Here is a 15,282-nt window from a genome sequence, read left to right as displayed (position 1 = left end):
GGGTCCAGTGATTAGGACTCAGTGCTTTTACTGCCAGGGCCTGAGTTCAGTCCCTGGTCGGGAAACTAAGACCCCGCAAGCCGTGTGGCGTGGCCAGTAAATAAATAAATAAATAAATAAGAAATGATGAGTCCAAAGTATCAGACAGGTCATTTATGTGGGCCAGTGATTCTACACTGGGGGCACTACTGGCCGGGACATTTGGAAATGTGTGAGAGTCTTATTGGGGTCCCTCCCCCACTTTTTTTTGGTTGCCACAATATCATGGGGTACTACTAGAATTTGGAGGAAGGCAAGAAGATGAACATCCTGCACAAGGAAGATCTGCCTAATCCAAAATACTAATAACACCCCCATTGAGAAACACTGAGGAGAAAATGAAGCTGGAAGCTAGTGTCCCCAGTGAAGGCAAGGAGCTTGGCACACCACTGTCCTGAAGGGGAGCATAAGAATACTATGATTAGATGTGAGCTCAAAGCACAGGTTTACGACCTCAGAACAAGGCAAAAAAAAAAACAATGGATGGGAAACAGTAGCGGAGATGTAGCACCCCTGACTCCTGGCCCCAGAATATTTCAGGGAAGCATGTGCAGAAAGAGCAGGCGCTACTCAGAAACAGAATGCCTGGCGAGGGAAAGCCAAGTTCAGTGAAAGAGAGGTGGGGCTAGGGAGGGTGAAAAGGGTAAGAATGTGGAGAAGTTTCTCTGCAGAACAGGGAGTTTCCAAGTCCCATTAATCACAACTCAACACTGTCTCAAATCCTTCCCTTCCTTTCCACTCCTCCTGCCCCCACCCTCAACAGATTTCACTTGGGTTCTCAAGAGAGCTTCAGAATTTGTCTCCATGCTATCAATCTGTCACCTTTCCAATATACCTTTTACATTGTTTCCAGGAGCATCTTTCTAAATACAAGCCTGATAGAGACTTCCCTAGCAGTTCAGTGGTTAAGACTCCACACTTCCATTGCAGGGGACACTGGTATGATCCCTGGTCAGGGAACTAAGATCCTGCATGCCACAGCCAAAAAAAACAAAAACAAAAACAAAAACGGCACTAAATACAAGCCTGATCATAAAAACTTTCCATTGTTTCTGTTGTTTATCTAACTAAATCCTAAACTTAGCATGGCACTCAAGGCCTTCCAGCATCTGGCCCTAACTGAACTGTTCCAGTCCCTTCTCCCTTCTGTATTTCTCCATGCTCGACTGACTCCTTGCTTTCCTATTGCCTTTATTCATGTTCAGCTTCCACAAGCCTTTACTTGAACATTTACTTGAACAAATAAACCTTATTTGTTCTGCTTTACGTTTAAGTTCACGGCTTTGAGTTCATAAGTCCCTCTCTTCCATTACCAGTGCTTCTTAAACTTCCCTGAAGGTAAAAATCACTAGGGTACTTGTTAAAAACACAAATTCCTGGGTCCCATTCCAGATACATCGAATCAGAATCTTTAAGGGAGGAGTGTGAGAAGCCACTTAGGATGGTTTTAAAACATGTCCCCCCAAATCTCTGACATTTCTCTTACCAAAAGGTAGAGTCAAATTCCCCTCCTTCTGAATATGAGCCAGATTTAGTGACTTGGTGCTAATGAAGAGAATGTGGAAAAAGTGATACTGTATAACTTCTGAGGCTAGGTCATAAAAGGCTACACAACCCTTGGCCCTGACTCTCTTCCTTCTTTGTTCCCTCCTTCCCTCCCTCTCTGGATGCTTGCCCTTGGAACCCAGCCAAGCAAGCCAAGCAGCCACATGGAAAAGCCATATGTAGGTATTCTGATCATGGCCGCAGCTGAGATCCCAGATGACTGCCAGCACCAACTGCCTGACTTGTGAGTAAGCCTTTACATGACTATGGCCCCCAGTTCTGAGATACTGGGGATGGTGAGGGGAACAGAGGCAAGCCCTGCCCAAATTGGAGATTCACAGTAAAATAAGTATTGTCATTATTGCAGGCCACTAAATTTTGAAGAGTTTTTTTCCTGTGTAGCAATAACTGGAACACCATATTATTCTCCCCCACACTTTTTTTTTTTTTTTTTTTTTTTTTGGCCACGCCACTTGGCTGGAGGGATCTCAGTTCCCCAACCAGGGGTTGAACCTGGGCCATGGCAGTGAAAGCCTGGAATCCTAGCCACTAGGCCACCAGGGAACTCCCTGGAATACCATATTATTAACAGGTACCTCATGTGATTCTTAAGATGAAGGAAGTTTGGGGACTTCCTCTACTATACAAACTATACTAAACTATAGTATTACATTCCTTGAGGTCAGGAATTAAGTCTTAATAGCTTTCCAGAGCTTGATCCCTTTTTTCTGAAATAGATTTATTGATTTTCTTTTTTTTGATAAGAATAATACATTTGACATAAAAATTACAGCAATGTAAAAAGCGTAACGTAGAATGTAAAAGAGCTATGCGGTCTCACCCCACCTCCATGCCACCTTAAGTGATAACCATGGTCAACAGGATGGAAGGGCAGTGTTTTCCACAGAGCAGGTGGTTGATTGATGGATTTGTCACTGAAGAAAAGGTGACAGTGCAGATTACAGAAACTTCCTACTGGTATTTAGCGGTATTCTAGATATAGCTCCAGAATCACGTTCTTCAAATCTTTACCATCTTTCTTCTCTTAAATGTATCATAGCTTCCTATTAATTAACAAACTCTACTAGTGAGGTAAGCTCTGCCCTAAGCTCTATGGCATCTCTATTTGAGTGAAGTTAATGTGCTTACCATCTCTGATATATTATTAACTTATACCATTCCCTCAACATTTGTTGAGTGCCTACTATGTTCTAATCACCATGCTACACACTAGGGATATAAAATACGCAGGAAAGGGGCCCACGTACCAAAAAACTCATGGTCCAGAGCAGGGGTCAGCAAACTTTTTCTTAAAGAGCCAGATAGTAAATATTTTAGACTTTGAGGGCCATATGGTCTCTGTTGCAACTCTGCTGCTGCAACTCTGCTGCATGAAAGCAGCCATGGACAATACACAAAAGGACATGGCTATGTTCTAATAAACCTTTATTTACTAAAACAGGCAGCCAGTAGGCTGTAGTCCGCCTACATAGTTTGCACTGTTCAACAGAACCTTATGCAATGGTGAAATGTCTCTGTGATGTCCAGTATGGTAGCCACCAGCTACATGTAGCCATTGGCACTTGAAATGTGGCTAGTGCAGCTGAAGAACTGAATTTTAAATGTTTTTAATTTTAATTAATTTAAATTTAAGTAGCCACATATGTAGTGGCTACCCTATTGGACAATGCAGGTATAGAGTGCACCTAATACTCCCTTCAACTAAAAACTTACCTCAGAATTCATCTCAACCAGAAAGCCTTCCTGACTAGCTTCTGCCCATGGTGGTCACTCTCTCTCTCTTATTTTATATCTAGTCCTTACTCCTGTTCATTCTGGACTTGCTGACATTTTGCTTAATAACTGATGTGTTTTATAATTATCTTTTGTGTTTATAACTCTTTCTTTCCCCCACTGAACAAAAATTCAAGTACAGAGAATGTGTCTCCTGATTATTATCATCTTCCTTCTCCACAGGGTCTTGCGTGGTACTTAAAATCCAGAAGCTGCTCAGAAAAGCCATTTTATACCATGTACTTCCTTTACCAATCTCCCTGACAGGTGGTAATGTTTGCTCAAGACAGATGGTCCTTTTGGACCAGGATCAGCACTTACTTGGAGAATATTTCTACAATAGCCGATGACTTGTTCTTGTTGACAAGAGAAAGTTCTTTGGCCGTAACCCTCAATGATAGTGAAGTCCATTGCCGTCTATTAAATGGAGTTGATTCCATCTTGTCTACAGATACTGAAATACCTATGTGACAAAAAAAGATAGAATATCAGACACAGAAGAGGATTCTCCAGCATCCAAGGACTGGCAGCGGTGTGGTGTTAAGTGAGAGAGCAGAGAGCTCTGGAGCAGCAGACTGTAGTCCTCTACCGGTTCTCTCAAAAACTGTAACCTTGGTCAGATGATTGAATTTGGGTTGTAGTTTCCTGTAAAATGAGAAGGTTAGATCAGGTAATCTCTAAGGTCCCTTTCAGTTTCCATCATTTTATGACTGACCCCACTGTGCAAACAGTGATTGGCCTTTCCCTGAACTTAAGCCTGTTCCAAAGTCACATTTGGAGTGAAATGTCCCACTCTTCTGAGTTACATCCCAGGGGAAGTACAATTGGCATCTCTGTAGAGTCAGGTCCAAATTAGGTTCTACCTACATCCAAGTTTTTTTGGCTGCCCTCTCTCCCCAAGTTCTGTAGCAATGACCACTTGGTGCTGGGGAGGGGAGAGAGCTGTGGATACAGCATAGAATAAAACAAAGAGCATGGGCTTTAAGGCAAGGTAGACTTCAAATGAAATCAAAATTCTGTAACCTTGAACAAATTATATAACCTTTTCAGTTTTAGTTGCCTCACTGTAAAATGAGAATACCTACCCTTACAGGGTTTTTGATGTGGGTTTTAAGGAGATAATATACTTTAAATACTAGGTATATTATAGTAGTATGAAGAACATTTTAAGTATAATATATTAGTATTGGCTTCAAGTCAAAGTATACATAAAGCCATGCCCTTGACATCACCTAGACCCTATCCATTAACTGGATTATTTGTTTTCGCCCCAGTAATTATCAAAGGAGTTCCAACCTTTGTGGGAGGTGAGATTAGAAATGAGTCAATAGTTTCCTTATTTGAAGATTGAACAATATAAATGAAAGTGCTACTTGCAGCTCTCCTGACAACCACAAAGCATAACTTATCTGGTAGAATATATAGTTCATTAGGCACTGCTTCCAACAGCCTTGACAACAGCAGAACACACAATGTGCTTAACCAAGCAATGTGTGCTACCATTTCACACTAAAAGTCCTGTGATGCAAAGTAAGTGATAAGTGACCCAAAAAGACCACACTACTTTCCCATTTGTAGTACCTGTTCTCCCCACTAAAGCCTTGTCTGAAAACAACATTAGTTTTGTTGTTTTTGTTTGTTTGTTTAAATCCCCATGTTGTAAGACAACATTGAACCCTCTTATGGTAAGGAGCTCTGGTGTCAAGAGACACATGCACTAAATGGGAGTGTTGGCCCCATTACTTAAAGCTGTGTGTCCTTCCCTAAAACTTAGATTTTTCATCCATAACAACAGTACTTACTTCATGGTATCTTTATGAGGAATAAATAAGATAAAGAAAAAAAGACCCTGACATAGAATAAGTAAGCAATAAATGTTAGTTTTTGTATTATCCCTTCTCCCTGGATAAAATAACCTTAATTCTACACATGTTCTTTGAAATAAACCTGCGTGTATCAAATAACATAGGACATTTGTCTATTTGCTTGTGAGTTTGTAACTGACAGACCTACCAGACCTTGCCAGGCCTTTCTCTAACAAGAAAATGACACAGCTGTTTATTCAGCTAAACGTAATTATGTATAACCACAATAATGACCCTTTAAGCCAAGTCCACGAAATACCGAACAATACTTTTAGACATTATTTGGTACAATTATGCTTCCAATGTAAGTACAGGTATAAATGTTGTCAATTCTAAAGGGATCAATTCTGGATCAGAAAAAAATACAGAATATATGTTCTCATACTTGTTCATTAAAAAAGGAAAAGCATTAATTATTTGAGGGACTGAATGTGATAAAGAAAAAGGATTTTAATTCCCAAGTCCAATTTTGTGATTTTGATTACTCTCCGCCAGAAAGCCAAGGTAAGTCAGAACAACTACCTTGGTATAAGGCTAGGATAAGCACACTTTATCCTCAAGGAATGAGGTGGCTCATCACCCTGACCACATCTTCATAGAAGCATACTGTTATTTCTTAGCAATGTGATCAGTCACCCTGTGAAACATACAAAGGTGAGAATCACTACATGATTTTTGATAGACTCTGTAACCAGGTTACTGAGTAACTACTTCCAAATTGTGTATATAATCTGTCGGGCTTGCTAATGCACACAAATACTTATAGCACAAGACAGAATGTGGTTAGAGGCAATGCATGGTCTTGGAGTACAGGACTTGATTTCCTGGCATGGTGGGAGAGAAGAGAAGACTTGGGACTTACAAAACTGGCAGAATTTCATCAAGTGAGGGCAGGAGGCGGAAAGTGCATCTCAGATACGGGGAACAGCATTACACTGCTAGGGAGCTGAAACAACAAAAGGTACTTTATGGAGTTAGACTCTAGATGCAAGAGAAGTTAAAGTAGGGAAAGACAGAATGAAGACATACTGGGAACAGCCTTGAAAACCATGCTAATAGGATTCCCCGGTGGTCCAGTGGTTAGGACTCAGTGCTTTCACTGCCATGGGCCCGGGTTCAATCCCTGGTTGGGGAACTAAGATTCCACAAGCTGAGCAGCACGGCCAAAACAACAACAACAAAGAAAACCACGCTAAGGAATCTGGACCATATTCCAATAGCAGAAAGAACTAGCCTGTGGGTGAGCAGAGATGAGGTCTAGTTGTCATGTGTCATTCCCTAGCACATGCGTGACCTTTATGGCAAATGAAAAAAAAGATTTCCCTGAGCCTCAATATCCACATCTGTAAGAAAAGTGCTCTGTAGTGGATTACCCAGTCTCAATGGTGGAACACTGGGAGTTTCTGAAAAAGCAAGTAACATAATAAAAGCCATGTTTTAAAAGCTGATCCTGGGACTTCCCTGGTAGTGCAGTGGTTAGGACTCCATGCTCCCAACGTAGGGGACCTGAGTTCGATCCCTGGTGAGGAAACTAGATCCCACATGCATGTCGCAACTAAGGAGCCAGCGAGCTGCAACTAAGGAGCACACCTGCCGCAACTAAGGAGCCCGCTGGCCACAACTAAGTAGCACACGTGCCGCAACTAAGAAGCCAGTGAGCCGCAACTAAGGAGTATACCTGCCACAACTAAGGAGCTCAGCTCCCGCAACTAAGGAGCACGCCTGCCCCAACCACGACCCAGCACAACCAAATAAATAAAATAAATAAATAAAATAAATAGTTAAAAAATAAAAGCTGATTCTGCAGCAGTGTGTAACTTGATAAGACAGGAAAAGATTGGAGTCTTATTTACTAGTCAAGAAGATCCTAAAACTGTCTAAGTGAAAGGTAATCAAGGTTTAAATTAGCATAGGTGGGAATGGAAAAGTGGGAAGAAAGAATTGAGAGTTCTTAGAATAAAACGGAATTAGGGTGAGAGAAGGAATCAAAGGTGGCATCATCGAACTTGAACCATTAGAAGGTTGTTGATGCCACTAACAGAGTAAACAGAGGAAGAAGAGGGGGAATGAGGAGCTGTGCTTTACACATGTTGAGATCTACATGTCAGCAAGAAAAGTCCTAGTGATACACAGCAGGGAGTTGAAAGGTTAAAAATCAGACTCTTAGAAGGAAAGGAACATTTTAAAACATCTAAAAACATCTAGTTATGCAAAGCACACGTCTCAATCCTCACAACCACTTTATTTTTTATTTTATTTTCTTTTGCAGTACGCAGGCCTCTCACTGTTGTGGCCTCTCCCGTTGCGGAGCACAGGCTCCGGACGCACAGGCTCAGCGGCCATGGCTAACGGGCCCAGCCGCTCCGCGGCATGTGGGATCTTCCCGGACCGGGGCACGAACCCGTGTCCCCTGCATCGGCAGGCGGACTCTCAACCACTGTGCCACCAGGGAAGCCCCTCACAACCACTTTAAAAGATTGGTTTTATTAGCTTACATTTATGATGAAGAAACTGAGGTTCAGAGATATTAAATAACTTTACAATGATTACTTAGCTATAAAGTAGCAGAGCTGGAATTCAAATCCATACTCTGTCTGATTCCAAAGTCAATTTTCTTTCCACTACGAGTATGAGTAATGATTAAGACCATCACCTTTAGCCAAGGTCAAAAACCGGGCAGCAAAATCTCTGAACTCACCTAGCTGCAACCCACACAAATGATCTTTCGGTAAGAGTGTGGTGGCAAGTATCTTCCCAGAATGGTTAGCGTCAGAGATAACTTTAAGTTTAGCATCAGAGGTAACTTTAAGTTTCTCTGAAAAGAATTTCAGAGAAACTTAAAGTTACCTTGGGCCTGCTTGAAATACCCTCCCATCAGGAATATCTCTGCTTTCTGGGCTTGCATTAAATGTGTGATATCTCCCCCAACTCACCCACTCTGTCTCAGATGACAGTCCCATTCTCAGACTTTAGGACAACTTCCTTAATCCTAGAAATCCTGTTAAGAGTGAAAAGGGCATGTACAACACCTAAAAAACTCTTCCAGAAGGATGTATTCGGTTTGGGCTACAATATCCTTGAATATTTTTTCCAGAGGCCCAGTAGACTTCAAGATCCAATCCATTGCATTGTCAGATACAAATAATGACGGCAGCTATCACTTATCGGGCACTTACTAACTCTAATTCTTACAACGCTCCTGGAGATAGACTATTTCCATTAAAAAACAAACACAAACAAACAAGCCAACTGTGGTTTACTGAGGTTGAATAATTTGCCTAAGGTCATATGACCCAGGCAGAATCCAGTGTTCCGACTCCAAAACCCAAACTTCAACTGTGAAGGAAGAACTGCTGGTTTGGTGGAACTTTGTGCTAGAGTTAAAGGAAACAGATATAACAAAAATAACTCTAAGATAAAGCTAGCCTCAGAGACTGGGACAGTGGTACAGCAAGTAATAATGGGATACATAGAAAGGGGAACTATTTGCTAAGAGGTAGATGCCTTCAGTTTCAGATACATATGGCAGATTTTTACATCAAGAGAGAAGCTTAGAAATCAAGTAATCAAATCCCCCTTTTTACAGTAAGGGAATTATGCCACATAAACACCCAATAACTCTCCCAAGCTCACCAGCTAGTCAGGATGAGAGCCAGAGCTATTCCCAGTTCAAAGTTCTTTTATCACACCAGGTAGCTTGAGGTGGAACAGCTAAACCCCTTTGGGTGAGCTATAGCCTGGATATAAAGATCTCTGAACAAAGGTCCTTGAAAATAAAGGGTTGGGCAATGACACACTGGGAAATTTGGCCCCAGGTATCTGCTTCCTCAAGAGATTGCTTAGGGTGAGGCCTGGAGCTGCTTGGGAAACCAGCTCTAATAAATTCATCTACAGCTTTACCTAACCAAGCGAATTGTCTCCCAGAAACAAGGCTGGGACAAAAGCAAATGAGCTGCCACTAATAAAATCCTGTTCTCAAAAATCCAATCTCATGGGAGTGACATATACACACTACCATGTGTAAAATAGACAGCTAGTGGCAACCTGCTGTACAGTAACACAGGGAGCTCAGCTCGGTGCTCTGTGGTGACTTAGATGGGTGGGATCGAGGGTAGGGTGGGAGGAAGGCCCAAGAGGGAGGGGATATATGTATACATATAGCTGATTAACTTCGCTGTACAGCAGAAACTAACACAAAATTGTAAAGCAACTATACCCCAATTAAAAAAAAGATCCAATCTCAGTTATATCTTTCTTGCTCTCTATTTTTTTTTTTTTTTTTTTTTTGGTCCTGAGATGGTTGCTTGTGCAAGAGGCATAGTTGCTTGTATATAACCTCAAAATAGAGAACAAAGTACAAACTCACTTGTTAAGAAAAAATGTTATCTTTTAGAAATAGATTGTAGACTTAATTAAAAGAAAAAAACAATCTAAAAAACTTCAAGGTGCAAAGGGAAATTGTAAGCAAAAGTAACATGAAATGTGTTCCCACATAATGTTTTTTTAGAATATAAACTACATTTATCTCTAAGGGTATATTTTTGTACAAAAAATAGTGACTAAATTCACCCGGGCTGTGAGGCATGTGGGATCTTAGTTCCCTGACCAGGAATGGACCCCTAGTCCCCTGCAGTGGAAGCGCAGGGTCTTAACCACTGGACTGCCAGGGAAGTCCTGATGTTGAAGTAATTTTAGTAATTTAAGTAATTTTAAGGAGTAATTTGCAACAGGAGTTGCAAAGATAGTAAGAAGTTTCCATATAATTTTCACCTAGCTTTACCTTACATTACCACAGTACAATTATCAAAATTAAGAAATTAACATTGGTACAGTACTACCAAATAAACTATAAACTATATTCAAATTTTACCAGTTTTTTCATTAATGTCCTTTTTCTATTCTAGGACCCTATACTGCACTTAGTTGTCGTGCCTCCTTAAGGCTCCTCCAACCTCTGACAGTTCTTCTGTTTTTCCTTGCCTTGAATGGCCTTGACACTTTGAAGAGTACTGGCAGATATTATGTAGACTGCCCCTAACTTGGGTTTCTTGGTTTCTCCAATAAAAAGAACCCGGGTTCCTTGGAGAAGTGGTTGATACAGAGCTGGGGAAGGGCAAATACAAGATAAGCCTGGACAGGGAACTATCCTCAGTATCTAATAATAATCTATAAGGGAAAAGAATCTGAAGAAGAATCGATATTATATGTAAATGTATAACTGAATCACTTTGCTGCACACCTGAAACTAACACAACATTATAAATCAACTATACTTCAATTAAAAAGAAAGAGATGGGGACTTCCCTGGTGGTCCAGCGGTTAAGAGTATGCCTTCCAGTTGAACTCAGGTTCAATCCCTGTTTGGGGAACTAAGATCCCACATGCCGGGGGGCAACTAAGCCCGTGCGCCACAACAAAAGATCCCGCATGCCGCAACCAAGACCCAACACAGACAAATTAATTAATTAAATTTTAAAAAAGAGATGAAACAAAACAAGATAAGCCTGGAACATCTCTCAATGCTCAAAAAAAAGTTTGTTTTTTAAAAAAATATGATGTTTTCTCAGATTAGATTGAGGTTACAGAATCTGGGGAAGAATACTACAGAGCTGATGTGCCTCCTCAGTGCATCATATCAGAAGATACATGATTTTGATATCTTATTACTGATGATGTTAACCTTGATCACTTGGTTAAGGTGGTACCTGCCACGTTTCTCCACTGTAAAGTGACTATTTTCTTCCCTTTATATCCCTTAGTTCCCCGACCAGGGATCGAACCTGCGCCCCCTTCAGTGAAAGCACGGAGTCTTAACTACCAGACCACCAGGGAAGTCCCATACTGTGGTGTTCCAATGGTGATTTTCTATTGCCCTCATTCCTTCTACATTTATCAATTGGAATTATTATATAAGGAAGAATTATCCTATAAGGAGGAATTATCCTTTCTCCCTCATTTATTTATTCAATCATTTATTTACACTAGTGTAGACTCATGGATATTTATTTTATTCTCTGGGTTATGATAATTCCTGGATTATTTTATTCCCTGGGTTATGTTATTTTGTTGCATAGATTATTCTGCCTTGGCCATTTGGAGCTCTTTCAGCTTGGCTCTGGTGTCCTTTCAAGATGCCACCAATTTTTTTTTTTTTTTAAGCACTTCCTCACTTTCTAACTCTGTAAGATGTTCCAGATTCATCTTGTGCTTGCCCTGCCCCAGCTCTGGAATCAACCACTTGTCCAAGGAAGTCTGGTTCCTTTTACTGGAGAAACCAAGATCTGGACATTAGGTGTACTCATTGCTACTGAGATGTCACTGCTTCTAGGCTCTCAGGGGACAGAACTAGGAATATATATATGTATATTAACCCATATATATACACATCTATATTTCTATATTTATCTCTATATCTATCTATATATATTTATATTTATATATAAATTTATAAATATATACATATATATTTTTAAACTATAAATTCATAGTGATACTTCTGACTCCAATCTAGCATCACAAAATTCATTCTAGTATTCCCTTTTATTTATTTGTAACTTCTTTCTTTGAGGGTGAGAAGCCTAATTTCATAGAATGTGGAGAGAGATTTAGAATCTCCAAAATGATGCCATTGCCAGTTTCTACTCCCTTGATACACCATATATTTTTTCTTTACACTTAGACTGTTATCCCTTCCTCAATATATTCACCTTTCAAGACTCAAGTGAAAAGACTACCTCCTCAAAGAACCCTTTCCTGAACTGCCCTAGCCTTATCCCAATCATCATAGGTCACTTCCTCTGCCTTATAATAATTATATAAATCATATTCGATAGAAAGATTCTTGAGGTGAGAGGACAGATCTACTTTGCCTCTTGCCCTCCTAGTATCTAGTATATTGCTTTTTTAAATAGCAGGAACTCTATAAATATGCCTTGAATAAAACTGCATGAAGGTTTAAATTGTATCCAAAACACTATTAGTACAAAAAATGACTGCCATTATATAGTCCTAAGGCAAGTTGAGATGGTAAATATCATTTTTCAGAACTGTGAATTAGTAATTTTAGCTTATTCAAACTCTGAGATAAACTCAAATGATATGAAAAAAGAAAATGGAACCACTAAATAACTTCAAATACTACACATAAAAGGCTCACTACTCTATTATTCAGCAACATGGTGACATACAAGTCTATAGCATGTTAGAATAATCATTGCTACTGTTCTTGGAAGAGCTTCAGCCAGGTCTCTGTAGAAACATATATCCTAGACAATAGGGAAATTATAACAATGACCAAATTCCCACAGTCAGCAAGGATATAGATATTTGCATCAGGACAGAGTCACTTCAATAACATTTGCCTCTTTCTTACCTCCTCTATAAGAATATTTTGTTCTTAAAAACACTAGGAGGGAGGGCTTCCCTGGTGATGCAATGGTTAAGAATCCGCCTGCCAATGCAGGGGACATGGGTTTGAGCCCTGGTCTGGGAAGACCCCACATGCCGTGGAGCAACTAAGCCCGTGTGCCACAACTACTGAGCCCGCGCTCTAGAGTCCGCGAGCCACAACTACTGGGCCCACGTGCCACAACTGCTGAAGCCCGCGCGCCGGCGCTCCACAACAAGAGGAGCCACCGCAATGAGAAGCCCATGCACTGCAAGGAAGAGTAGCCCCCGCTCGCCGCAACTAGAGAAAGCCTGCGTGCAGCAACAAAGACCTAGCTCAGCCAATAAATAAATAAATAAATAAATAGACATTATTTTTTTTTTAAAAAAGTATTATAAACAAAAAAAACACTAAGAGGGAATTCCCTGGCGGTCCAGTGGTTAGGAGTCCGCACTCTCACTGCTGAGGGCCGGGATTCAATCCCTGGTCGGCTCTCAAGCTGCATGGCGTGGCCAAAAAAAACCCCAAAACAAAACAAAACAGAAAAACACTAAGATCCAGGGCAAAAGTAATGAAAAAAGAAGTTGTAAAACTGAGAAGCAATTTCACTGGAAACTGCTCACCAAAGAATCAGAGCAATCTTCACTAGGCACTTACAAATATTCACCCTAAGCAATTTACATGTTACTATTCCAGAGATAAAAGAAGAAGAAAGTACCCTCAGATATAATCATTCCCCCTACCTGGCCTATGTCAGGAGAAAAATATGTGTCACAATACTGACTCTTCTATCTTCCCCAGACCCTAACTTTACCTCCACCTCTGACTTTGCCCTAAAAACACGCTCACATTTCTGCGGGGGGAGGGGGTGTGTGTGGAAATTTGTATATATTGATTAAAGAAATAATCCTTTTTTCTCTTAAACCCTTTCCCCCCTCAAACTACCATCTCACCTTGCTCCCATCTTTAGAACCTTAGCTTCCGGGTCCTCATTGTTTCCACTTCCTTATCTTCTATTCATCCCACTTGGGTGCAGCTTCCACTCCCACCATCCTGCTGAAATTATTCTGCTGAAGACCTCTTACTATCAAATCCAAGGACCATGTCTCAGTTTTTATCACTCTCTGTTGACATTTGAGTTGTTGATTAATCCCTCATTTTTGAAATTGTATTTCCCCCTGTTTTTTCTTAAATGGAACTCTCCTGCTTCCTTTCCTATCTTTTAAATCATTCACAATTTTCTCATGGAATCCTCTCTGCCTCTCTCTCTCCACTCACCCCTGTTCCTAGGCATTACTCAAGGGTCAGTATTTCTCCTCTCTCTGGGTAAGCTCACCTATGCTGAAGTCATCAAAGGTCACTTACACCAAATGATTCCCAAAGCTGTATCATAAGCCCTAACCTTCCTGACTTTCCACTGCATGATGGATAGCTTCATGTGTCACATAAATACACAACATAATACAGCCTAAATCATATGTAGCATCCTTTTACCATTACCCTTCAAATTAAGTTTACTTAACCACAGATAATTTTTCTCCAAAGATCAGCTGGCATATGAATTTTTGCTTATATAAAATAAATAACACAGCATGAAAGACAGTATAACGGTAACAAAATGTGTACAAGGTCTGAAGTCAAAAAGAGGACTTCCAGGGTCTCACTGTGCCTCTTTCTAATTGCGTTGACCACAGGCACTTGATTCACCTCTCTGAAGAGTATACCATCATTAACCTTCGCTCATCAAAAATGCCTAACATGTGACACATAGTGAAGAAAGAATGGCATAGGGGCTAAGAGCCTGGGCCTTCCTCCGTACATGTTGCTCCCTCTGTCTGAAAATACTTCAGACCCTCCCTGGCCTTATGATATAGGTCCCAGCTTAGATGACACTTTCCTCCAGATGCTTTCCCTAACCCCGAAGACTGGGCTAAGAGGCTCCCCTTAAGTTTCCAAAGGACTATACCTACCCCAACATTGATCACATTGTATTTTGTTTGTTTGTTTGTTTTTGTTTTGCGGTACACGGGCCTCTCACTGCTGTGGCCTCTCCCATTGCGGAGCACAGGCTCCGGGCGCGCAGTCTCACTGCTGTGGCCTCTCCCATTGCGGAGCACAGGCTCCGGACGCGCAGGCTCACCGGCCATGGCTCACGGGCCTAGCCGCTCCGCGGCATGTGGGATCTTCCCAGACTGGGGCACGAACCCGTGTCCCCTGCATCGGCAGGCGGACTCTCAACCACTGCGCCACCAGGGAAGCCCCACATTGCATTTTTTTGATCACATTGTATTTTAACTCTCAGAACAGTGCCTGGCACATGGGTGGGTACTCAAGTATTTGTTAAATGAAGGGAGGTTTACCAGGTATCTGAAATCATTTGTTGGATTCACCTATTTTTATAAACTAGTACTTTCGGGGGAAAGAAAGTGAAACAAAACAGGGGGTTATGTTTGTTTATTCTGAGATAAATCATTCCAAATAATGGGAAACCAGAGGATATAGCCACTGAAAAAATGGTCTCTAGCATTAAACTCAGGCAGAATACAACGTAACCTTATTTATACAGATTGTTTTAGTTCACTCCCTCTGTTGGAATATTTCAGGTATTTTCTTACAAATGTTATTTCTTACAAATAACTGGCTCTTCAGGTA

The 15,282-nt window shown here is 40.9% G+C and overlaps 1 protein-coding gene across 5 annotated transcripts in view; it reads right to left on the bottom strand.

Moving 5' to 3' along the window:
* LIMA1 (LIM domain and actin binding 1) overlaps positions 1-15,282 on the bottom strand; it is an 82,428-nt gene that overhangs the window by 49,516 nt on the left and 17,630 nt on the right. For 4 of the 5 annotated variants that reach the window (XM_028491353.2, XM_007107459.4, XM_028491352.2 and 1 more), the window contains one exon: positions 3,700-3,841. In XM_028491353.2, the coding sequence (XP_028347154.1) occupies positions 3,700-3,818 (119 nt within the window). In that variant the 5' untranslated portion in view covers positions 3,819-3,841. Of the gene's footprint in view, positions 1-3,699; positions 3,842-6,105; positions 6,124-15,282 lie in introns of those variants that run through there. The other variant, XM_055085638.1, reaches the window with a different exon arrangement.

This window comes from Physeter macrocephalus, chromosome 6 (assembly GCF_002837175.3).
Source record: "Physeter macrocephalus isolate SW-GA chromosome 6, ASM283717v5, whole genome shotgun sequence".
Classification (NCBI taxonomy): Eukaryota; Metazoa; Chordata; class Mammalia; order Artiodactyla; family Physeteridae; genus Physeter; species Physeter macrocephalus.
The sequence above is the reverse complement of the archived record's forward strand: the minus strand, read 5'-3'. Positions and strand labels throughout refer to the sequence as shown.